This window comes from Ambystoma mexicanum, chromosome 10 (assembly GCF_040938575.1).
Source record: "Ambystoma mexicanum isolate Mex_15411 chromosome 10, UKY_AmexF1_1, whole genome shotgun sequence".
Lineage (NCBI taxonomy): Eukaryota > Metazoa > Chordata > Amphibia > Caudata > Ambystomatidae > Ambystoma > Ambystoma mexicanum.
Genome location: NC_090932.1, coordinates 226,353,911 through 226,380,793, shown reverse-complemented (window position 1 = coordinate 226,380,793; position 26,883 = coordinate 226,353,911). Strand labels below are relative to the sequence as shown.

At 49.2% G+C, this 26,883-nt stretch overlaps 1 protein-coding gene across 1 annotated transcript in view; it reads right to left on the bottom strand.

Annotated features, from left to right (window-relative positions):
* Positions 1 to 16,008, bottom strand: part of LOC138491297 (actin filament-associated protein 1-like 2) — a 341,208-nt gene extending 325,200 nt beyond the window's left edge. Inside the window, exon 1 of the mRNA XM_069617735.1 lies at positions 15,833 to 16,008. Within this exon, the coding sequence (XP_069473836.1) occupies positions 15,833 to 15,848 (16 nt within the window). The 5' untranslated portion in view covers positions 15,849 to 16,008. The remainder of the gene's footprint in view (positions 1 to 15,832) is intronic.
* Positions 16,009 to 26,883: the final 10,875 nt, after the last annotated feature.

Sequence of the window (26,883 nt, the reverse complement as noted above, 5' to 3'; positions counted from 1 at the left end):
ATGTTAGCTTTCAGGAGATGTATACATTTAATACATTGTAAAACTCATATACACCTCTTGAACATGTTAAAAACTCATATCAATGTTAGAGCTCACTTTCTTTTTATTTACAATTATTTATATGGTGCATAACGCAAGGTACCGGACAGCCATTGCCTCATCTGGGCACAGGTGGCAAAGGGGACATTGGCTATCCGTGGAAATACCTACAAGAGTTGACAAGAAGGGGAAACAATGATAGGAGGTTTTCAGCTTTTTACAGAAGGTTACCAGAGAATTTAAAGAACGAAGCTGTAGCAGAAGATTGTTTCAACGGCGGGGGCCCAAAACTGAGAGCAAGTCCTGTTTCCTCCCCGGCCATGGTACAGAATCACCATTTCTGGACCTATAAATACAGATGGACGAGTTCATAGATGAGAGGAAGCCTGCCCTTCTCCTCCTCCTCGATATGTCAACAACGTTCGACCCGGTCGACCAAAAAACCTCTGCCACCACATACCACCTGAGCTAACTTCTCCACTGAAGCTACATCTTGGATTGCCTCCTTTCTAGAGGGGAGAGTCATGAGAGTGTTTGCCGACAACGCCAGTGCCCCACCAGCACCGATCCCTTGTGGGGTACCACAAGGCCCCAGCATCTCCCCCACACTCTACAACATCTTCACCAGACAGCTCTTCGACATTCTTGACTCCCTCGGCATAGCCTCCACCAACTATGCCGATGACACACAAATTCTCCTCCCTCTCTCAGGCAACAATGCAGAAGACTCAAATACCCTTGACGCTGCCCACACAACCATCCAGGCCTGGATGGCAGCCAACTACCTCTGCCTTAATTGGGATAAGACAGAGATCTTGCTGGTAGGGGTTCCTACGGTGCTTAATAGGTTCAATCCCCAATACACAGCCTTCAAAATTGATGGCCTCCTGATCCCCATCTCCACATCAGGTGTCCACCTTGACGCCACCGTCTCACTGACCCACCAAGTAAATGCAATCGCCTCATATGCTGCCTACATGACCAAACTGATAAATGCTTCTAGACCCTTTCTATCCCCAGACAGCTGCTTAACCATTGCACGTGCAGTCATTGGCTCCAGGCTTAACTACTGCAATCTCCTATTTGCCCGCACCTCGTCTGAAAACCTACAAAAGCTTAAAATTATTCAGAATAATGCGCACCAAGCAGCGCTCAACATTCCCAAATGGGAAAACATCTCTTCTGCTAGGACAGCGGTACATTGGCTGCCAATCCGTGAATGGATCACCTTCAAATCCCTGTCCATTACTCAGTCGCCTGTCCAACACTGCACCCCTTACCTATCTCAGAAAATAACAAAAGTTCACAGACGCACTAAGGCTGGAGGCTCAAGCTTCCCATCCATTGCAGCCAAACAGTGGAACTCACCTCCTCCCACCCTGAGAGCTGAACCTTCACACTGGCTATTCCGGAGATCCCTCAAAACTTGCTTGTTTGCCTAGTCCAGAGATACCACCAAATGTAATGTTTTGTTATGTCTATTCAAACTGTCATTTTGTTTACCCTTGTGTTTTGTTTCTTCTGCAAGTAACTGGTCACTGTAACAGCACCTTGATGCCTACAGGTTGCTGTATGCTTTAGAAATGAAAATAAATACAAATAAATAAAATCTACCACCTCTGGTTGAACAGCGTGAAAGAGGAAGGTGTAGCAAGTATTGAGTGGTGGACCAAGGAGGCCAGGCTGCAAGATTTGGCTTAATTTTTAAACAAAGAAATGTGTGTCCTCGTCTATGGATATGTTTAAGACCAGGTTCAGAATTTGAAAATGATCTGTTGGAAAATGGGACGCCAATGCAGAGATCGCCTGGCAAAGAAACAGAGGAGGTCTTGGGTAATTTCAAAATAAGCCTGGCTGCTACATATTGAGTGATTTGTAGGCGACTCAACAGATAGTTCGGCAATCCAGCATGAAGAGCATTGGCATAATCAAGCCAGGAGTTCACCAGGGTGCCAACCACCACCGTGTGAAAAGCATGCAGCAGACATGGAAGAGTAAACCTCAACATGCATAGACAGTAAAAGAAGGATCTGACAACATCGTTAGCTTTGTTGATTCATTTCATTTCAGGTTCTCAGATAACTCCTAGATTCCTGGTCGTCTTTGCGTATCAATAGATTGAACATCATAGGTGATAAACAGCACCTCATTGGGTCTTTTAAGAGGTGCATGTGGCCCAATAGCATGGTCTCGGTTTTAGATGGATTATGTTGGAGTTTGTTGTTACCAAAGCAACGTTTAATCTCAGAAAGACAGGACTGGAGGTGGGAGAAATTCTCCTGGGGGCAGAGACCTTGAGGAACAGTGGCAGATCATCCCCATGAGAATGGAAATGAATGCCACATTTACAAATAATGGTCATCAAAAGGGGACACATAGATGTCAAATAGGAGAGGTGATACGGGGGAGCCCTGGGGAACCCCAGATGTGACCAATATGTTACCAGAGAAGAGACTAATGTAAATGAGCCGATCTTAACAGTTTGGCACCTGTTAGAGGGGAAACTTTGGAACAAATCCAATGAGGAGCTTGAGATCACCACTAAGCCGGAAAGTCGGCATAAAGGAATATGGCGATCCACCTTGTCATAGGCGTCCTATGGGTCTAACATCACCAACAGACAGATGGCCCTGATCCGACTGGAGTAATAAGTCATCCCTTAGCAAGACCAGAGCAGTTTCGATCTCATGTCCTCGATGGAACCCTGATTGGAAGGGGTCTAGGAGCCAGTTGCTCTCAATGGAGGTATCTAGTTGTTGAGTTACCAGCTTTTCAAAGCTCTTAGCGATCCAAGAAAGCCCTGCAATGGGTCGATAGTTCCCTATTTCCTCAGGGTCCCATGAAGGTTTTTCCAGCAAGGGTGTAATAAGGGTGGGTTTAAAGCCCTTGGCTAAAAGGGTAATACTTTTGGTCAAAGTTGAAGAATGGAGTTGTGATACTAAGGCAGGAAGTACATCCAAGCTAGATCGGGTGGGCTTCAGCTTGAATAATAAAGGTAACAATACATCTTTCTCAGACACTCTTTTGAATTCAAACTCAGGCCTGACACGAGTACCAGTGCCTAACTCTGTTAACAAGGATGAAGACTCGCCTCACTTAAAGCTTTCATAGATCTTATGGATCTTCCCAAGAAAGAACACTTTGAACTTGTTAACTAGATAAGCAGAGGGCTTAACTTTCTGAATTAGGCAGCCTGGGATAGTAATATTTTTAACAATGCAAAACATACTGGCAGGCTTGATAGTCGCCAAATTAATCTGGTCATGGAGGAAAGTAGATTAGGTTTTCCTAATTCCTGTTTTATAAATGAGAAGTGTCTTCCGTGCTTCATCTAATCAAGAAGCTGCTTTTCCCTCTTAGATCCTAGGAAAAGCTGGAGACTATCTTGCAAAACAATACTACCGATCAGTACACCAGGGCTAACAGTGGTGAGTTTCCTTACTGGGTGTATGCTAGCATGTAAATAGGGTGTTACTATTGCTTATCTGCTCTGTTTTAAAAGAATTGGGGAACCGCCTCACCTCACCATGCCATCTAACTTCCCTGCTTCTCACATCTTCCTGAGCCTATGCCTCAACACAATCCCTGGGTGGTCTGAGAACAATTACAGTTCTATCAGTGAAGGATTGTTAACCGTTTGCCTTCCCACCCTGCACCTGTCACTTCCTCAGTACACACATAGCAGACCTTCTCCACATGGTAACTGATATCTACCAACTTCCACACCAGAATGCATGCATCCATTCTGTCATCCACATTCTGCACGCCAGGGTCATTGCATGCACATACCAGCTGGAGTGGGTGGACCCTGGCAATGAGAGTACAACATACGAATCTTATAGATCCAGGTGCTGAGGGCTGTAGAGGGCCGCGCAACTATCTCCTGACTCTGCCTGTAGAAACATTTTATATGTCCAAATCAGCCCGCACCACTCTCCTCTTTTAAAATCAAGCACATAGGTAGTTGCGTCAGATTACATTTAGCACAGATGAAGGGCCAAGTGCCCACCAGCCTGTAAGGAAAGGATGGCTTTGTGGTCGGACTAAGTAAAGCAAGCATTGGAAATGCCAACAGTTTGGGCGTATGTGTAGGCATGAGAACGGCACTTGCCAGGCACTGCCGGAGTGGTACTAACTGGTCATTGATGGTAGCAAGGTCAGAATGGTGCGAGTACCTGGGCATCTAACAGTGCTGCCTACAAATGCCTAATACTTAGACACAAGCCAAAAAGGTTGGCTTTGCCAATGCCTGTTTTCAAAAGCACTTCAGTGAAGGACACGCAGAGTGCTTACAAATCGAGCGACTGCAGACAGGCCTTACGGCATTTTTATTACACCTGTACTGGTTTTACAACTCCAGTTAAGTCATTATTAACTCTCAGAAACACTACTCTGGTTGCACTTCGAGTGCAAAGTTTGATGGTTTGGCTTGATTAAAGCAAGCTCAAAGAGTTCCCATGAGGAGGCGTTTTGGTTGAGATGGGGCAGGAACTGGGTGGGAATGGCTGTAGGGATTAGCATGGCCATCGTCAGTCAATGGGTGGGCAAATAATAAGGGTGAGCAGCATTTCTACCCGGGAAGCAAAAAGTGTAGAATTCGCCCTGGAATCCACTTCTGCCGTTCCACGAAATCAGAATTATGGTTCCGCCCTCAACGTAATTTTTCTGGGATTTGTGCGGTTTTGCACGGAGCATGATATTTCGTTCCTGTGTAGGTTTATTTGTGTAGAGCGATGAGAAAGTTTGCACAGGTTTTTTTTTCTCAATACGTGCTAGTTTCGTGCAGCGGCTCCAGAAACCTTGTGGGTTTTTCAGAACCATGCTAGCTTGAACGACATCCAATACCCCAAAACTTAAAAATGGACTGCCTATCAAGAAAAGGTGGCCCAGATAGGCAAATCACAATTTGCTGCTTTCTACGTCAAGCCGAGGGCTGGCTGGGGAACCTTTTTGGTGTGTGTGGCAAATAGTGCATTTTAAATCTCATTGGGTGTAATGTTGGTCAAAACGACCAACTATGTTGTAAAGTAACTCATCAAACTGGCCTAGTCTGCTGGGTCTGTCTTTCCGGCCTTATCTTATTGGCCTGTCAGATTCACAGAAATATAGTATTAAGTGGATCCCACAGCCTGCCAGGTGTGCACACGTCATGCCCTGCTCACCAGGGTCCCACACATTCCACCATTTCAGTCAGCCTGAGAAGGTGCACCAGTGGTTGGTTCCTAAAGCGTGCCCTGTCACTAAGAGAACTCCTACTAAACTCTGACTGTTCATGATTTTATAGTTCTTTTCGAAAGCTCTTATGATGATTTTGTTTCATGTTTTTATGGATATCATGATGTACATTGTTGTGTTTTTATGGTAGCTATGTTTTACCGAAATAAACGTTATGTGGTTGGTGGCCTCCCAACTGGGACTAGTCACCCAAAGACAGCTTTGAACAGCGAGTGAGAAATGGAGGGCAGCAGATGCAGAATAGGACATCCAGAAACACCCCTCTAAGGCATCCTGGCGTCAAGCCCAGACAAACGGAGCACCCCTGATGAGCTCTTCCCACAGTCATATAGAGGCGTGCAAACCCAGGGTGGGCCCTGGGGTGAGAGTCTCCGGGAAGGGTACACTTCTGCATTCGTGGGATAGTTATAAGAAGCTCTGTGGCCTTTTCCCCGTGCCAAAATGCATGCTTCCGAAGGAAGAGAGGAGGAAGCAGCGAATGGGAAACCCCAGAGCTTTCCGGCTAAGACTCATCCTTTCTGGGCCAGACGCCTGCCCTGGCCTGGGTCCCACTATGCGAATCGTGGCCTGGGCAGATGTTCAAAACCTCGGAAACATCTGGGCCTGGCACAGGCTTGCAGTACACAAGGCCTGACTGGGGCTGGAGACTCACTTTAGAACTCTGGGTTCAGAGAGAAAACATGGAATGTTTTACACGGGGAGGACTTCAATTGGAAGTGACGGTCAGGGCTGTCCAGCGACCATGCCCTCACAGGATGTCCTAACAGCAGGGAATCCTTGCAAAGAAAGGGCAACTCGGGGTCTGCGCAGAGGTAATGCTCTTTCAGAAGGGATGGGCACACTGGCACTCAGAACTGCGGGATAGTCCAATAGCTGGCATCAGTTCCACAGACAGGAATCTGCCGTGGCTGTGGACAGGTGTTGCTATTAGCGAATGTTCGTATAATAGGAATTCCTTGCCTAGGGTGGGCGCGCTGTAGGATGAGAATAGCCTTATGGTTAACTGTTTATTTAAATAGGTGCTCCATGTAGCACCCAAGTGCTGCCTTTCAGCTCATTCAAGCCACGTGCACACCTGGAATTGCTTCCTCTGTCAAAGACAAGCCAGGATTTGGAAGATATAGGAACGAACAACTGGGAAGAGCATAGCAGTTATTACCTCTATAAGGTCACCCAGGGATGGCGGTGATATCTACAGTACATGGGAATGTTCTTATAAAGGAAGGATGGACATGTGCAGGGTGGATCTATGGCTGGTAGCAGATGTGAAAGTGTCTTGAAGTCACAGACAGTGACTGACCAAGGTTGATGTTATAGTGTCTAGCTATGTAACCGGACCGCGGCTGTAATCCAATGATGATTGACTAATCATGGCCTTGTCAAGGCTGATATTGACAATTTTAGTAGACGTTAAGCGCATTCTATGTAATGGATGTGTTGAAACGTGATTTTGTTCGGTTTTTTAAAGGCTTGCATAAGCCACTAAAAATAAAAAATAAATTAAAAAAGGGTATAGCTTCCATAGAGGGTATAGCTTCCATAGAGGGTGACTCAGCAGTCTGACGTGTTCTGCGCGCTTCTATGTCAGCTCATCGAAAACATTTTGTCGAAGAAGAATTAATTGAATTTCTTATTTTTCAAGGTTGATCTAGCCTGAGCTATATGTGGGGGGGACCCCCGCAGCCTCCTTCTTTAGCTCCCTTACATACATTTTTTTCCTGAACCCTCAGTTGAGCGTGAAACGCGTTGTGTCGTAGGCTATGCCCCACGGCGTCCTGTCTGTTTTTTTTGCTGCTATTCTGACTTTGTAACTTTTTATTTATTAAATTTATTAAATTGCTACTCGTATCTATTTCAGATGTGAGTGTTTTGTTTTTTTCATTTTTTCATTTTTTTCATTTTTTCGGAGCTGACACTTGGCCCGCGGAGAGTGCGGTACTTTTCCTTCTTTATATATATATATATATATATATATGTGATCAAGCGCTGTGTGTAGCGCGAAATGCGTCGTTCAGGACACTGTTCTGGCGTCCTGTTTTTGTTTTGCTGTGTGTTTTGTCCATTTTGTAAAAACATTTTTTAACCATATATTAAACTCGTGTTGTTTACTTCACTCGAGTTTATGGTTTTTCCTTTTTTTGGGACTTCTTGACCTCACACGTGGAGTGCGTTTTTTTTTCCTCCATGTTTTCATGTTATATAAATATATATATATATATATATATATGCAGCAAAATGTGTTGTAAATAACTCGACAAATTCTTCGATGAAGTGTACTGCAGCAGAAACTCCCATTCCCGTTCTGAGGCCACGTTTTATTCATCTAAACCCTAGTGAGTTTCCTAGGACTCGTAGACCCATCTCCCTAGGATTGCAGGCTGTAAGAGCCGAGGGAACAAGTATGCATGTATGTAAGGGATTTACAGCGTACACACCTAGCGAGAAGGCAAGGGAGCACTGCCCACAGGTGACACTCCAGGGGTTTTACAAGTAGAGTGCAGGAGTAGCAGAGTAGCTGGGATGCACAGGGAGAGCAATGGAAGGGGACTCTAAAGGTGGGAGAATAGGTTGCATGGCGCGATCAGATCAGCGATTGCCCAAGAAGAACCAAAAGCATCACTTCCAGGTGAACCGAAGGATGGACTCTAAGAGAATGCAAGGATGCCCACAAGTAGAAGCCAAGAGCAGCTTTAGAGGGAACTAACACAAGGGCATTGCTAAAGAGAACTAACCCACCAAAGGCTTCAAGCCAACCCCGCAAATGGTCTCAAAGAGAACTTAAGGAGTATTTTAAGGAGAAACCCGGGGCAGCTATAAAGAGAACCAAGACAAAGATGCCTTTAAAAAGAATGTGCGAGCTGCTTCCAGGGGAACGTAAGATTGGCTCCAGAGAGAAGCCGAGGATGGATTTACAGAGAGTGCAAGCATTGAGCTGAACGAAACCTAAAAGATCGATTCAAGGAGAATGCAATGATTATTGAGAAGACAAGAATCGAAGAAGGGCTATAAAGGATAAACATGGGCAGTTTTAAGGAGAACTCACAGATGTCTTGAAAGCTAAACATGAGATGCCTTAAAGAATACAGGAAGGTGCCTAAGAAAAAAGCAAGGATGCTCTAAAAAAAAGAACTGAATTATCTCTTCAGTGAAAACCCAACTATGGCTTCAAGAAGAACTCAAAGATGGCTTCAAGGGGAGAACCAAATGGGTGACAGCTCCAGGGAGATATCAAAACAATGGATTCCTGGCAACACAGTGATTATTTATCTGTGCACAACCTCAAGGATGGCTCCTGGTAGAAGACAATGAGTTCTCCAAGGATCAATCAAACACAGCTTCAGGGGAACGAAAAATGGCTTCGAGATTATTCAAAGGATAGCTCAAAGGAGAACGGAATCTACATGCCTTCAAGAAATATCCTAGGAGTAAGCCAATAATAAAACAGGGTAGTTTCAAAGACGCCCAGCGATGGTTTGAAGACAAAACAAAAGATTGTATGAAGCACATTCATAGATGGCTTCCGGGAAAACCCAAATATGACTTGAGGCAGAACCCGAAGATGGATTTTTAAAAGAACCATGTGAAGGATAACAAAGGAGAACCCACAAACGTATGTCTTTGATGAGATCCCCAGGATGGCTTCAAGGAAAACCCAAGGGTGGCTTCATGGAGAACCCATGGATTGCTTCAAGGAAAACCCAGTGGTGATTGCAAGGAACCCCCTAGAATGACTGTAATAAACATAAGAAAGGCTTTACAAAGAACCATGCAAGCTATGGCTCCAATGAGAATCCAAAGATGTTTCCATGAGAACCTCTGAATTGATGTAATAAGAACCTAGGAAGGGATTTAATGGGAACCCTATGATGTCATCAAGGAGCTTTCAACCCTGGTTTCAAGGATGACACAGAGGTGCCCATTATGAGAACCTTAGAAAGACTCAATGGAAAAGTTATGAAAAGAACTGAGGAAAATCTTTTGGATACTCCCCAAGTGAACAAGCAACTGCTATAAGGAAAGCATAGGGAAGACTTCAAGGAGAAAATAAAGACACCACGAAGAACCCACATATTGCTTCACTGATAGCCCAAGGAGAGCTTTAAGGATCATCCAAGGGTGGTTTCAAAGAGTACCAACCCAAGGATATGCCTATTGTGTCTTCAAGACGAGCTCAGGGATAGTGTTGAAGAACCAAGGGGCAACAGCGAGGCTGCAACCTCAAGGACAACCCAAGGATGGCACCAAGAAAAAGTAATGGATGGATCCAAGGAAAGTCCAACAATGGTTGCAATGTGATCCCACTTTTGGCTCCAAGCAGAGCCCAAACATGGCTCCTGGCAGAGCCCAGAGATGGGGGCTTTGAGCAGAACCCAAACATGGCTCCTAGGAGAGCTCTACCATGGGTCCCATGATAGACCCCTAACTATGGCTCCCAATGAGAGCCCAAAATGGCTCTCAGCAGATCCCAAGCATGGCTCCTAAAGAGAGCCCAACCATGGGCCCTAAGGAGAGCCCACCTATGGCTCCAAAGAATGTCCCAACTTTGGCTCCAAGAAGGGCCCAACTTTGGCTCCAAGAAGGGCCCAGCCATGACTCCAAGAAGGGACCAACTATTGCTCCACAGAAAGCGCAAGGATGATTTCAAGGAGAATGAACCAGAGAATGGGATGAACAAGACCCAATGATGACTGCAAGGAATACAAAAATAAGGTCAATGAGAACCAACCATGCAGTGACTTCAAAGTAAACAACCATGGATTGATTTCTTCAAAGAAAGTTTGAGATGGCACAATGTGAACCTAGGGAAGGGTCAATAAGAAACCTAATGATAGCTTCAAGGAGTTTCCTGGGGATAACTTTAAGGAGATGCCTGCAGATGGCTTCAAGGAGAACCCAATGGTAGCTTCAGGGAGAACCTGTGGGCAGGTTAAAGCATAACATGAGGAGGGCTTCAAAGGGAAACTAGGTTTGGCATGAGTGAAAACCACACTAAGGATGGCTAGAGGAGGGACCCATGGGTGGGCTTCAAGGACAAGCATAGGATGGCTTCACTGAGAACCAATGGAAAGCTTCAAAGATAATCGGCCATAAATGCATTCAATGAGAAATGAGGGGAGGGGGGTCCTAAGGGAGCCTAAGAAGAATTGTGGTAAATCTTCATGAAAATCCCAGATATGGCTTTAAGGAGTATATATATATATATATATATATATATATATATATATATATATATATATATATATATATATATATATATATAACTTTAATGAGACCCTTAGGATGGTTTCAAGGAGGACTGAAAGATGGGTACAAAGGCTACTCAACAATGGATCCAAGAGCCACTTGAAAACCACTGGCTCTATAGAGCCATATATTCCTGGGGGTTACCAAATATCACATGCACAGTGAACAAATACATTCAACTATTTGTGTCTATGTTATCTGCTTTATTTAACTTTGCTTGTTTGTTGACTATAATCTCCCATTAACTGCTGCCACCAGCCTTAGGATGAGAGTTAATGGTATGCTCAATTTGACTCCCCCTACTTGATCAAGCATCATGGAACTGTCTGTGGATGGTTGGACTGGAACAGAAAAACAAATAGTGAGCGAGGAAGGGCAGGGATCTGAGGTCCCATGGGGCTACTGCCCAGGGCAGCCTCTCCTAGGGTGCAGCTTGCATAGGTAAAGAGCCTGGCATGTTGGTCCCAGCCCCTCCCTTGGTGGAGCGTGGAATGACTAGTGCCAAGGATGTGCAGATCAGCTCCATCCACCACCTTACAACTGCCTGAGACAGATGTGATCACTGAGAGTGTGAGCAGGCTGGAAACTGCCATGCCGATGCCGCAGCGTTCAGCTGTTGTGGCCTGTAGGGAGTTTGCGACTGGCCTCCTGGGTGGATGCGCGCCCTGTGTCAAGGCACAGACACGAGCCGCTGGCATTGATCCAGAGCAAAGGAGGAAAGTTGCTCTCCTTGAGGCGGAGCACCCAAGTTTAAGCACTATACAGCGAAGAGGCCCGCTTGAGGATCCCAGGAGTGTAATAGGCATCAATACTTTCGGAAGGCCTCCAGCCAAAGAGCGCCGACCTGCCCAGCCATCTGCACCAGAGTTGGGCCTGAGACATTGGCGTGCATGCGTTGTCCTTGGTCGGGCCAATGTGGCTGGATAATGACTTTCTGGGGGAATGTTGCCTAAACAACCGAGGAGACTGATAGTAGCCAAGCAGGCAGACTGCTACCAAGCGTGGGGCGCCCTAGGGATGTTTATCTAAAAGTAGCGCGCCGGCAGGCTGCCGCCGTCAGGGGTTGCAGTTATTTGTTTGTGTAAAAGGCAGGGATTGAATGTGGATCCATCTAGACACCCTGTTCTCATGCTGTCTCCTGCGGGCCTCCACATGAGATCGATGGGACTGGGTTAATTACCAGCTCGTGACCTGGCACCCCCGACCACCTGGGCCCAGTCCCATGCTCTCTCTTCGAGATCCATGTATGGGACATGAGCGGGAGGAGTGGCTGGCTGAGCCAAAGTGATAGTATTTAGCTACTAATGTCGGCCAACCACACGCTGGCAGGAAAGCATGCTATTTTCATTGTTAGGGAGCATATATGGTTTGTAGGGAACACCAGCCCTTGAAACATGCTTTGCACAGACGTGCAAATGAAATGCATATGAATTTATAGGGTCACTGTGTGTGCCTTGCAAAAATCTTTTTTTCTGCCCCAAGTTACAGGACGCCTTTCTGAGGAGTCGAATATGCATCCATTCATTGTGATCCAGTGCCAGAGTGAAGGGTGCGTGATGGGGTTTCCTCGGGGACAGGCACTGGCCAGGTTTCACAAATGACAATTGACGCCTAATACAGGACTAGCTCTTAGCTGATATATCATGGCAGTATTGCTCACATGCTCTTTCGTAGGGATTCGGGATCATCTTCTGCTTTGCCTATTTTGGACCGTTTGCTTCCCAAGGCTTATTTACCCTGCCATTGCAGCTGGACTGGAGCAGGAGCAGGGGTGTTTCTAGGTCTAGAAAAGATCTGGGGCTACGCTCATTTTGGACCTGTCGGGACTCGGGGGTAGCTAGCCTTTCTGGTTGTATCACCTGAGCTTCTATCCGGGGCTACAACCAAAAGGCGCGGGGCTATAGCCCCCTAAGGCCCCCCCTAGCAACGCCTCTTGGCTGGTGTTGGCCAGGTGGTAGCCTCGGTTCTTCATGTAGTGGCAGTGGACAGCTGCCCACTCTACACACCCAAAGATGGATCCACATATCACGATTAATGGTTCCAAAAATCCCCCAGATCCCAAGGATACCGTAAGGGCACAATGATTTACTGGTAATCTTCATTAATCAGAGTCCAGCTCTTCCTCGTCACAGTCCTTGACTTCCTTCCCTCCCAAGACACTTTTTGATTTTTAACAGCTTGGTGATCACACAGGAAGTCTCGGCGAGTCAGGGGGACTTTTATACCTAGTCTAGCTGAGGAAGTGACATGCCTGTTTCCTGGGTGAGGACTTACCTCATAGAGAAAGAACTGTGACGAGGAAGATGGAGGAAGGAATAGTGTTGGATCTGAGGAGAAACCAGGCATGGCCTCAGTGCCTTACTATCCAGCCACTGAGCACCTGCCAGCCTCGATTTTATTTTTTATTTTTTTACATTTCTAAAACGCACAGCAGCCCTCGGGCATCGTGGCCCTGTTACAAGAATACTTTCTTACTCACATTACAAGGATTTTTTCTTAGTCACATTACGAGAATACTTTCTTAGTTACATTATGGGAATACTTTCTTAGTTACATTACAAGGGTACTTTCTTAGTCACATTACAAGAATACTTTCTTAGTTACATTACAGGAATACTTTCTTAGTTACATTACGAGAATACTTTCTTAGTCACATTACAAGAATACTTTCTTAGTCACATTACAAGGGTACTTTCTTAGTTACATTACAGGAATACTTTCTTAGTTACATTACGAGAATACTTTCTTAGTCACATTACAAGGTTACTTTCTTAGTCACATTACAAGGGTACTTTCTTAGTCACATTACAAGGGTACTTTCTTAGTCACATTACAAGGGTACTTTCTTAGTTACATTACGGGAATACTTTCTTAGTTACATTATGGGAATACTTTCTTAGTTACATTACAAGGGTACTTTCTTAGTCACATTACAAGAATACTTTCTTAGTTACATTACAGGAATACTTTCTTAGTTACATTACGAGAATACTTTCTTAGTCACATTACAAGAATACTTTCTTAGTCACATTACAAGGGTACTTTCTTAGTTACATTACAGGAATACTTTCTTAGTTACATTACGAGAATACTTTCTTAGTCACATTACAAGGTTACTTTCTTAGTCACATTACAAGGGTACTTTCTTAGTCACATTACAAGGGTACTTTCTTAGTCACATTACAAGGGTACTTTCTTAGTTACATTACGGGAATACTTTCTTAGTTACATTACAGGAATACGTTCTTAGTTCCATTACAAGAATACTTTCTAGTTACATTAGATAGAGTGACAAGTGCTTAGCTCAAAATATGAAATGGGAAAGCCGTCCCTCATGCTACGAAGGCGGCTACTTCCTCACATGCGGTTACAGTTACAGATTACAGAGGTCCAGCAATGGGAAAAAGCATGGTGCCTCCCCCATGTAGCAGGGAGGCAGACCACACAGATGCGAAAGTCAGACAAAAGGCACTGCATCTCAGGCAGCCAGGGGGTAGGCGGGGCGGCACACACATGCTCACAGGCGACAGGGGGGCACATCTATCCTCACAGGCGACCAGGCGGTGGGGGCACACACATGCTCACGGGCGACTGGGGGGCACATATCCTCTCAGGCGACCAGGGGGTGGGGGCACACACATGCTCACGGGCGACAAAGGGGGCACATCTATCCTCACAGGGTACCAGGGGGTGGGGCACACACATGCTCACGGGCGACAGGGCGGGGCACGTCTATCCTCACAGGCGACCAGTGGGTGGGGGCACACACATGCTTACGGGCGACAGGGGGGGGCACATCTATCCTCACAGGCGACCAGGGGGTGGGGGCACACACATGCTCACGGGCGACAAAGGGGGCACATCTATCCTCACAGGGTACCAGGGGGTGGGGCACACACATGCTCACAGGCGACAGGGGGGGCACATCTATCCTCACAGGCGACCAGGGGGTGGGGCACACACATGCTCACGGGCGACAGGGGGGGGCACGTCTATCCTCACAGGGTACCAGGGGGTGGGGCACACACATGCTCACGGGCGACAGGGGGGGGCACGTCTATCCTCACAGGCGACCAGTGGGTGGGGGCACACACATGCTTACGGGCGACAGGGGGGGCACAACTATCCTCACAGGCGACCAGGGGGTGGGGGCACACACATGCTCACGGACGACCGAGGGGGTCGCCGGTGGGGGCACACACACTATCTAGCACACAACACCACTTTATATCATCAGAGACCTATACTCACTGTGCCTATGTGCGAATAATTCGTAACATACCACGTGAGGCAGGGCCGCCTATAGGAACACACAAGTCCATCTGCGCCTATTCAGTTATAGCCAACGAGCATGGGCATGTTTGATGGCATTAGAGACCGGTCTTCTGAGCATATAACCCTCTCACCAGCACAGACTGCTCGTACACCATGAGAGATGGGTTACGGGCCACGGCGAGCATTAAGGTATGCATATAATCTCCCCACAGCGGCATTTCCTACACTGTAAGACGGAGACAAGCCCCCCCCCCTTATTAACTTAGAACCGAAACACACAAACATCTTACACCACTGAAAACCGGCACAGCGCTTTGAAACACTTGCCTTGTGTATATGCGCTTTATAAATGAACACTGCCATTACAGCGGAACCTGAAAAAGGGTTATAATGGATGCCTTCTTTATAGCATAATTATTGACGTTCTTCTCTGGGTGTCATGAAGTCTCGTGGTAACGCGTGAAGTGGCCCACACTCCCCCCTCCCCCTTCATTCTTTCTCTGTTCCGCATGTGATATGTGCCACCGCTCGGGACCCCCTCAGGGGGAGATGCTTCTGCAGAAAGGAGGGGGGGCGGTGTGTATAGTGACTTACATTGGGGAAAGTATATTTTAGAAGGGAGAAAGTAAAAGAAACCGTGGCTGCATCTGTAGGGTCCCATTTTGCGACTTTCTGGGAGGGTGGGCTTATTAAGCGGGGAGGGGACAAGACTTCCTTTCAGTCGGGTTGCACAGGGCTGGCCTGGACTGCGGGCATGTTTAGAGGTGTTTCACCGGGATAAGCGGCACGCAGGCCGTCGGATAGGCACGGGGTATGTGGCGCTGATTGAGGGATGGTAGAAGCTGAAAAAAAGGACCCTCAACTAATCACGGACCTGTACAGTCCGGAGTCTGTCACCCCTGGCACCCCTCATTCGTCAGGCTCTTCCCAATGCCCACATCACTCGCCCCCGCCTCTGTCAGGGATGCTCGCCCCCTCCCAGCCACCCCCGCTGCTTCCTGACCCGGCGAGCAGAGTCTCAATCAAGCCCCTGCGGTACCTCTCTGGTTCTCCATGGTGACCCCGTTTTGTTCCGATGCTTTTGGGCTGGTTCCGGGCGTACACCCCCACCTCCGGCTCCCTCTGGTTCCTCACTCTCTGTGTGTCAAGAGCCGATTCCAAGAGTCACAACAAACCAGGAGCAGAGATCCGGGGCTGGGGAGGGGGCTGCCTGCCACCCCCCCCTCCCAGGATTCCTGTACTTTCAGCTGTAAAATCAGAAACTTCCAAAACCTTGCTGCGGCTGCCCTCTGCAGGACGGCGGCGCACTGCACGCACACGCGCGACAGTGACCACGCAGAACACAGCGTAGGAATGAGTGATTTATGGTGTGCCAGATTGGCTGTGTAGTGCGTCACTCTGTCTCGGGCCGCTTCAAAGCGCTGTTGGGAAAAAGAGGGGGAGGGTAGAGGAAGAGGGGGACTAGTGGAAACAGGAGATTAAGGCTTAGGTCGCACAGCAAGAAGGGGACCAAGAGCACGGATGCCATTTGGGGGCCACCAGGGGTCTCAGCTGCGACCCCCGAAGTCTCCCTTGCTAGCCCTGTGGTCTTGCTTGCTACCCCTACCCCTAAAAAAAAGTGTTTTTATAGTATTTTATTTATTTTTGAAAGGTAAGCTCATGGGCTGTGGCCAGCGCCATATGGCTTTTTGTTTCTGGAGTGGCTGGCTTTCTAGTTGAGGCCTCTGAAAAAAACAGGGGGTTGCACAAGTGTAACACTTTGAGCAGTGACTCTAAGAAAAAACAGGAATAACAAATCATTTGTCTTTCTGGAATTCTATACAATAATTGCTCCACTCATTAAACGTTTATTTCAGGCACACTTCAAGCGGTGAGTCACTGATTTTGTCTGTTCTTAAACACCTCAACTCAGCCTTTCATCCTTCTGAGGTCGATAAATGAGTACCAACACAGGTTGGGTGACATTGTATGTACATTTGTTCTATATAAAGCGCTTAAGTGTAAGTGCTATATAATAGCACATCATCATTTGGCCTTGGACGTCCGCTGGCATTCATAGTTATTTGGTAATATGGGCGTATACGCACTGATATTAATTATACATTTGGTGATACATTGTTGCAGGAAATGTATAGCACATTATAGTGTTATCGTAACCATATTTTTCGTAGTGTACTCAGGAGTGAAGTCCTAAAAATTAAAGTGGGGGGACTCATCAACAAACACAATGCGGTGTGACGTCACCGGAAATTAGCATATCAAGGTGAAATATGCACATTTAATTAAATTGGCTTTGCATAACCATCCAAATGGCACAGGACAAATGGCAATATGCCTTTCATAAAATCAACACACACACACACACAAAACCAAGAGAGGATATTTTCTTACAATAGTGTTTTTGAAACTTTAAAAGGTAAGCATGTTTTAAACTCCAAGAACCAATACAAATCTTTTCCCTGAAACATGCAGTATCGAAATGAGCCATCTCCCCTTTAGTTGTTTATTTTTCATCAGTTTATATAGTGCAGAGGTGAAGAGTCCTGCCTGCAAACCAGTGGCGTTGCTAGGAGGGGGCCGGGGTGGGGGCTCCTCTGAAATCCTGAGCCCCCTCTGTCCTCTCCCGACGTCAGCTGGGCAGCTCTCTGTGCACTGTCTGCTGTGCTAGGTCCACCCACGGCAAACACACAGGACCGCAATCAATGCTCACCAATGAAGAGCAGTTCAGTTGCCCCCTGAAGCCCCTCCAATCAGAATGTAGCGCACGAAACCGCTAATGATGGGTCACTAGTGACTTAATGGTTTTGGGCCTGCATTCTGATGGGAGGTGCAGTGGGGTGTGGTAGTGTGCACTGTAGGCAGGTAAGCTTCTCTGCAGAAGTGCTTGTGACGTCTTAGCCATAAGGCTCCACACTCTGATTGCAAAACAGTAACAGTCACCAATTTGACACGCATAAATAGCGCTTAGAAGGACAAAATGTCAGCACAGCAGCCATGGGGCAGAAATGTTTCATTAAATATTGGGGTGAACCGATTCAAGACCAGTGCCTGTCAGGTTGAAAACATGTTAATGCCCTAATGTACTTCTTCCTTCGTAATCTGCAAGTTTTACGTCTCTCTCTGTTCCACTTTTATGGAATGGAGGCAAAGCGACTGCAAGTCGTCCTTCTGTGCCCCTCACACACTAATCTCTGCGGTATAAAGAGACTCCGAAAACACCCGGCACAATTCATTTTTCAGCTTCCTGGCTCTTTTCAAACCCCTTCTCTGCCTCTGCTGGAACCTATTTTGGAGCTCCTGTGTTTGGCAGAGTGGCAGTGAGCTAAATATGGTTGGCTGGATTACCCCTTTCATAGAAGGTCCTATTTAAATATGAAAGGGCCCCCGCCACTTTATTGGTACTGTAGCAAAACCGAGTAATCACACAAATGATGCTGCATTATGGCGGTACAACAAACTATCTTTTATGTATGGGTTTTACCAGTAAAAAGGTTGAACACATGCCTATAAGTCCTTGGGTGAGTTCTACAATGTTGCTTCTAATCTTTTTTAAGTGTTTTTTTTGTATTTTTTTTTAGGAGGAACTCATTCTTTGGATCAGTCTGGCCCAATATGTTCACTAAAAGCAAATTGACAATAACATCTGCTGCTGCGGTAGCTCAGTAGGTTAATGCATTTGCCACAAAGATCCAACTAAGTGGCTCCATTTCATGTCACTTCATTTGCCCCACTTGCACAGGTGCCAGCCATCTCATTACATCGCGTTGCAGTTCTGCACCTCTTTGGATGAGCGGTGTGCACCAGATACCCCGGAGGTCCTCGTGGGACCAGTACTGTGACAGCACAGATGTCCCACAAATGCCAACCATCTCTTCACAGTTCATATGCCATTGACCCTCCTGCATGGCGCACCACAACGGTATACGATACCCATACCGGGTCATTTTGGACTTCTTTGCCCGCCTCAATTTGACAAAACCATTTACATTGGCCTTTTATAGGTGGCCCCACTACTTTTGTCTGTGGGCCCCTCTGTGCCCCCCCTTAATTTGATTCCTGGAGACGCCACTGCTGCAAACCTGACGACTGCAGGTTCGATAAAATTCCAAGATGACATTCAATGCTTCTTATTTTAGCTGGGGGGGACTGAGTTCACCCTCTGAAAAAGGTGGGTGGACTCCGTCCAACCACGTGTACCCTCGACTTGAGCCCTGAGTGTACTGTTTTATCAAGGGGTGCAGGGTTTCCTGTGATGTCGCTTCCGGGTGTGGTCAAATGACATCACTTCCTGTGATGTCATCATAATCAAGGGTTGTGTGATGTTACATCCGCTGTCCCTCGCATTTTGGTATAAAACGTCCCTGACAGAGAGGCCCAGGTATGCGTGTATCTCCTTCACCCAAAATTGTGGACTGGCAGGCCTCCCTCACAGATGCATTTACTGGTCTGGACCTAGCATTTGCGGGGCCTTGGGCGCCAAAAGGTGTGCCTGGGCCCCTTAATTTGCATATTTTGTCACCTCACACCATTCATTCATAACGGGTCCCAACAAAATCGCGAGTTGCAATATACTGACATCCTCCAATTCTGCAGGAGACTGGCACCCTCCCATGCTGCAGTGGACTGGCATCCTCCCATGCTGCAGTGGACTGGCACCCTTCCATGCTGCAGGAGACTGGCACCCTCCCATGCTGCAGTGGACTGGCACCCTCCCATGCTGCAGGAGACTGGCACCCTCCCATGCTGCAGTGGACTGGCACCCTCCCATGCTGCAGTGGACTGGCACCCTCCCATGCTGCAGTGGACTGGCACCCTCCCATGCTGCAGTGGACTGGCACCCTCCCATGCTGCAGGAGACTGGCACCCTCCCATGCTGCAGGAGACTGGCACCCTCCCATGCTGCAGGAGACTGGCACCCTCCCATGCTGCAGTGGACTGGCATCCTCCCATGCTGCAGTGGACTGGCATCCTCCCATGCTGCAGTGGACTGGCATCCTCCCATGCTGCAGGAGACTGGCACCCTCCCATGCTGCAGTGGACTGGCATCCTCCCATGCTGCAGTAGAGTGGCATCCTCCCATGCTGCAGTGGACTGGCATCCTCCCATGCTGCAGTGGACTGGCACCCTCCCATGCTGCAGGAGACTGGCACCCTCCCATGCTGCAGTAGAGTGGCATCCTCCCATGCTGCAGTGGACTGGCACCCTCCCATGCTGCAGGAGACTGGCATCCTCCCATGCTGCAGTAGTGTGGCATCCTCCCATGCTGCAGTGGACTGGCACCCTCCCATGCTGCAGGAGACTGGCACCCTCCCATGCTGCAGTAGTGTGGCATCCTCCCATGCTGCAGTGGACTGGCACCCTCCCATGCTGCAGGAGACTGGCACCCTCCCATGCTGCAGTAGAGTGGCATCCTCCCATGCTGCAGTGGACTGGCATCCTCCCATGCTGCAGTGGACTGGCATCCTCCCATGCTGCAGTGGACTGGCATCCTCCCATGCTGCAGTGGACTGGCATCCTCCCATGCTGCAGTAGAGTGGCATTCATAACTAGTCCTGACACCATCTCCAGAAGAGAAAAACAAGAAAAACTGAAAGGAGTATGGCTCCAGTGGAGGCAACCAGTATGCAGGAAACAGGGCAGATCTATGCTGGAGGAGGGACTGACACACCGCTCCCAGTCAGCAGCCAATCTCTTACCCTGTTTATTGAACATCAGCCATTAGATGTGGGAAGTGAATTATTGCCTCCGCCTCGGTCTTTCTTGTGCCCACATTCACCTATGAGGCTCCAGCCTCCACGGCAGCATCCATTCCAAAATTCCTTTAGTCCCATCCCCTTTCCCACTTGGAGGAATAGTGCCTTCACTTTCCCCACAATCCTAGTTGGAAAGTTTTCTGTCCTTCGGACTGACACCACGGTTAGGTGCTGATTCCCCTACTGCTGTGCTTTTGAGGGGCCACAGTTATGGATCCCGACCTCCATGCTGCTGCCTGCAGGGTGGGTTGGCATAGAGGATTGGATGTCTCTTGGCAATCATGTGGGGGCAAGGTGGGTCAATGGAGACAGAACTATACCCATGTGAATGAAGCGTCGTTCTGGGGTCAAAGGTCGGAAAGCCCACGGCTGGGAGTGACTCTAGGGATGGGCTCAGGGTCTTTCAACACTTTCAGTTCATATGGGCCACAGGGGGCCCCGAGCCGATGCCTCATGTTGGCAGTCTTCTTGCACAGAAAAATACTCATTTAATTCAGGAAATTAAATGTATGCAGTGTCCTCATGCAGTGTGCACGTTACAGGCGGATGTTGCTGGGGCCCTCATCCAGTGTGCACGTTACAGGCGGCTTTTGCTGGGACCCTCGTGCAGTGTGCACGTTACAGGCGGATTTTGCTGGGGCCCTCATCCAGTGTGCAAGTTACAGGCGGCTTTTGCTGGGACCCTCGTGCAGTATGCACGTTACAGCAGATTTTGCTTGGACCCTCGTGCAGTATGCACGTTACAGGCGACCCTCGTGCAGTGTGCACGTTGCAGGCGGCTTTTGCTGGGACCCTCGTGCAGTGTGCACGTTAGAGGCGGCTTTTGCTGGGACCCTCGTGCAGTGTGCACGTTACAGGCGGCTTTTGCTGGGACCCCCGTGCAGTGTGCACGTTACAGGCGGCTTTTGCTGGGAGCCCCGTGCAGTGTGCACGTTGCAGGCGGCTTTTGCTGGGACCCTCGTGCAGTGTGCACGATACAGGCGGCTTTTGCTGGGAGCCTCGTGCAGTGTGCACGTTACAGGCGGCTTTTGCTGGGACCCCCGTGCAGTGTGAACGTTACAGGCCGCTTTTGGTGGGACCCTCGTGCAGTGTGCACGTTACAGGCGGTTTTTGCTGGGACCCTCGTGCAGTGTACACGTTACAGGCGGCTTTTGCTGGGAGCCCCGTGCAGTGTGCACGTTGCAGGCGGCTTTTGCTGTGTGCACGTTACAGGCGGCTTTTGCTGGGAGCCTCATGCAGTGTGCACGTCACAGGCGGCTTTTGCCGGGACCCCCGTGCAGTGTGAACGTTACAGGCCGCTTTTGCTGGGAGCCTCATGCAGTGTGAACGTCACAGGCGGCTTTTGCCGGGACCCCCGTGCAGTGTGCACGTTACAGGCGGCTTTTGCTGGGAGTCTCGTGCAGTGTGCACGTCACAGGCGGCTTTTGCCGGGACCCCCGTGCAGTGTGAACGTTACAGGCCGCTTTTGGTGGGAGCCCCGTGCAGTGTGCACGTTACAGGCGGCTTTTGGTGGGAGCCCCGTGCAGTGTGCACGTTACAGGTGGCTTTTGGTGGGACCCCCGTGCAGTGTGAACGTTACAGGCCGCTTTTGGTGGGACCCTCGTGCAGTGTGCAAGTTGCAGGCGGTTTTTGCTGGGACCCTCGTGCAGTGTGCACGTTACAGGAGGCTTTTGCTGGGAGCCCCGTGCAGTGTGCACGTTGCAGGCGGCTTTTGCTGGGACCCTCGTGCAGTGTGCACGATACAGGCGGCTTTTGCTGGGAGCCTCGTGCAGTGTGCACGTCACAGGCGGCTTTTGCCGGGACTCCCGTGCAGTGTGAACGTTACAGGCCGCTTTTGGTGGGAGCCTCGTGCAGTGTGCACGTTACAGGTGGCTTTTGCCAGGAGCATCGTGCAGTGTGCACGTTACAGGCGGCTTTTGCCGGGAGCATCGTGCAGTGTGCACGTTGCAGGCGGTTTTTGCTGGGACCCGCGTGCAGTGTGCACTTTACAGGCGGCTTTTGCTGGGACCCTCGTGCAGTGTGCACGTTGCAGGCGGCTTTTGCTGGGACCCTCGTGCAGTGTGCACGATACAGGCGGCTTTTGCTGAGAGCCTCGTGCAGTGTGCACGTTACAGGCGGCTTTTGCCGGGAGCATCGTGCAGTGTGCACGTTACAGGCGGCTTTTGCCGGGAGCCTCGTGCAGTGTGCACGTTACAGGCGGCTTTTGCTGGGACCCCCATGCAGTGTGAACGTTACAGGCCGCTTTTGGTGGGACCCTCGTGCAGTGTGCACGTTACAGGCGGTTTTTGCTGGGACCCTCGTGCAGTGTGCACGTTACAGGCGGCTTTTGCTGGGAGCCCCGTGCAGTGTGCACGTTGCAGGCGGCTTTTGCTGTGTGCACGCTACAGGCGGCTTTTGCTGGGAGCCTCATGCAGTGTGCACGTCACAGGCGGCTTTTGCCGGGACCCCCGTGCAGTGTGAACGTTACAGGCCGCTTTTGCTGGGAGCCTCGTGCAGTGTGAACGTCACAGGCGGCTTTTGCCGGGACACCCGTGCAGTGTGCACGTTACAGGCGGCTTTTGCTGGGAGTCTCGTGCAGTGTGCACGTCACAGGCGGCTTTTGCCGGGACCCCCGTGCAGTGTGAACTTTACAGACCGCTTTTGGTGGGAGCCCCGTGCAGTGTGCACGTTACAGGCGGCTTTTGGTGGGAGCCCCGTGCAGTGTGCACGTTACAGGCGGCTTTTGATGGGACCCCCGTGCAGTGTGAACGTTACAGGCCGCTTTTGGTGGGACCCTCGTGCAGTGTGCACGTTGCAGGCGGTTTTTGCTGGGACCCTCGTGCAGTGTGCACGTTACAGGCGGCTTTTGCTGGGAGCCCCGTGCAGTGTGCATGTTGCAGGCGGCTTTTGCTGGGACCCTCGTGCAGTGTGCACGATACAGGCGGCTTTTGCTGGGAGCCTCGTGCAGTGTGCACGTCACAGGCGGCTTTTGCCGGGACCCCCGTGCAGTGTGAACGTTACAGGCCGCTTTTGGTGGGAGCCTCGTGCAGTGTGCACGTTACAGGCGGCTTTTGCCAGGAGCATCGTGCAGTGTGTACGTTACAGGCGGCTTTTGCTGGGAGCTTCGTGCAGTGTGCACGTTACAGGCGGCTTTTGCTGGGACCCCTGTGCAGTGTGAACGTTACAGGCCGCTTTTGGTGGGAGCCTCGTGCAGTGTGCACGTTACAGGCGGCTTTTGCTGGGAGCCCCGTGCAGTGTGCACGTTACAGGCGGCTTTTGCCGGGAGCATCGTGCAGTGTGCACGTTACAGGCGGCTTTTGCTGGGACCCTCGTGCAGTGTGCACGATACAGGCGGCTTTTGCTGGGAGCCTCGTGCAGTGTGCACGTCACAGGCCGCTTTTGGTGGGACCCCCGTGCAGTGTGCACGTTACAGGCGGCTTTTGCTGGGAGCCTCGTGCAGTGTGCACGTTACAGGCGGCTTTTGCCGGGAGCCTCGTGCAGTCTGAACGTTACAGGCGGCTTTTGCCGGGAGCATCGTGCAGTGTGCACGTTACAGGCGGCTTTTGCTGGGAGCCTCGTGCAGTGTGCACGTTACAGGCGGCTTTTGCTGGGACCCCCGTGCAGTGTGCACGTTACAGGCGGCTTTTGCTGGGAGCCTCGTGCAGTGTGCACGTTACAGGCCGCTTTTGGTGGGAGCATCGTGCAGTGTGCACGTTACAGGCGGCTTTTGCTGGGACCCCCGTGCAGTGTGCACGTCACAGGCGGCTTTTGCTGGGACCCCCGTGCAGTGTGAACGTTACAGGCCACTTTTGGTGGGACGCTCAGGCCGCCACCCCCCTCTTGCAGTGTAATACAGCACTCTTATCACCTCCTTCCCCTCTTATCCAGGATTCCCCGACATTAGAGACCTGCTGTGGGAGAGCGGTTCATCATATTTTTCTGCAGACCTTTGGTGTTTCAGCGCCCTGCTGGCTGCCCGTGCCCTGAATACCCGCAGCTATTCACGAATTCGCTAAGTTCTTTTGGCTTTCTCATAATTTCAAAACCCCACAGGCACCTCTGACTCTCTATTCCAGCTGAAAGACAAAGGGGGCTACCAAACATCATGTAGAAATGGCCCCCACCCGCCCGACACATCTCCAGCCGGGGACTTGGAGGGTTGTCAAGTTATCATATCTCACTGGGCATCTGTGATACATGAAGCATAACAAGTGTTATTTCATGGATAGACTGGCATTTAGGTGCATCCAGTCTAGCTACTTCTTACTGTGGCATCATATTTTTTTCTGGGCATCTTTGATAAAGTAATTATGGTTTATTTATTTCCTTTGTTGGTAGTGCCCAGACCCGGAAGTATCACAGCGCTAGGTTACAGTAAATTGCAATACAATCAGTACAGTATTCTTGGTAGGATAACAGTTAGAATAAAGACACTCGGTTACAGAAGAATCCAGGTGCCGAATATTCAAGAGACTAGTTAGGCATGTTTATTGAATAAAGCAGTTGAACGTTTTTTGCGGAAGATCAGGTAGGAAGGCTCTTCTTGGATACAAGTAGGAAGGGCGTTTCAGAGGGTGGGAGCTATAATGGTGAAACTAGCTCCTCCTGCTCTTTGTGTGGTGAATCTGGGTGTCACAAGGGAGGGGGACGTGGACGATCGCAGCCAGCGATTTTAAAATATTTTAAATATACGTTGGACGAAGTAAATGGGTGCAGTGTTGTGGATGCATCAGTGAGTGATTGAGAGAATTTTGAGCTCAATGCGTGCCCTGATAGGCAGTCAGTGAGCAAGGTGGACTCCCAGGGTTTTAACAGAACTAGATATAGGGGTGATATTTCCATTAATGGTAAAGGAGGTGAAGGCCGGGACAATTAGTTTTAGGCGATATGGGGAGCCAACGATGAGGAGCTCTGTCTTATTATCATTCAGACATGTGGTGGGTGGCCAACCACGCCTGAATGATGCTATAGATCCGGTTGACATTGGCAGAGTCCAGACAATGATTTCCAATGAGTTTTAGACGTTTTTGCGTGTCGTTGCGAAGTTAGTGTAAGGACTGGAGGGGGTCTGTACTTCTGCTCTCTATATGGTAGAGGAGAGGCGTAGAGGACCCCAGCCAAGATTCTCTATTGTTGGTAGAAATGTACGAGCAATCAGGGCCTAACTTCTCAGGAGGTGATGCAGGCTGGTTCTTAAGTACAGTGTAGTCCCCAAGCACCCACAAAGGAATGTCCACACACTGTATTAGTTAAAACACAGTCTTTATATAATTTAGGTTCAAGGTTATATACACAATCACAATAACTCACTTTGTGCTCAGTAAATCTACAATGGCAAATATATACAGTTCTAATTGGTCCCACAATTATTATCGGATTTCATTAAAGTGCATCAACTGTACTCTGGTCTAATGTCACACAAATCAATTAATAAAGGTAACCAACAATAGACATAGGATGAAAGCAGTTGGTTAGAACAATTGGCAGTATACTGGCCCCGTTACCTATACACAATTCTGGCCTGATAAGGCGGCTGGCGGTTCGGACAAGCGCATCCGTGAATCAAAAGTCTTAGGCAAATTGGCATTGCGGCTCCGGTCGTCAGGGGCACGGCACCAAGTGGTCCCCTCTTCTGGGCAGCACGGCTTCGACGGGCCTCCAGCGGTTATGCAAACCTGCGAACCCTGGTCAACGACGGTGGACGGAACGTCTGGTGCTTATCTTCGTTCTCCTCGGCGGTCCCCGTCTCCGGTCGGCAGCCTGTCGAGGGTTTGACTTCCAGGGAGCTTTGGCAAAGGTTAGCGGTGCTTGATGGTCCCTTGAAGCACGGGAAGAGGGTGCCTAACCAGGTCCTCTCTTGGATCAGTCTCAATGGCTTTTGGCTTTTGGATTTCGGCAAAGGGAGACAGCAGTCAACCTTCTTCTTTAGGCTCGGCTTCGAGATTCAGCTTCAGTTTCAATGTTAGTTTCAACTCCAGCTTCTGAACGATTTCTAGCAGTGAGAGGCCCCCAGATACACTAGTTGATCTCCCATTCATTCTGCTGGGTCACACTCAGGCAACCAATCACGCAGAAGGGCATTCAGCAGTCAGTCAGCCAATCAGGCATAGAGTGCATTCAGGCCATCCTCCTCCCTCTCAGACACTCACAACAAGGAATGTGTATTGGGACAAGTACCCAGCAATTCAACATTACACACTGCATTGATACCAGTTTCGGGCAGGGCTGTCTCAGTCATTGTGTCAAACACCAGAAACCAGACATCTGCAACAAGAAGTGCATGTTGGACACACACTCTATTCACCCAGGTCCCACCCACAGGGTGTACCCACAACATACAGTCACTGGGAAGGCTCCA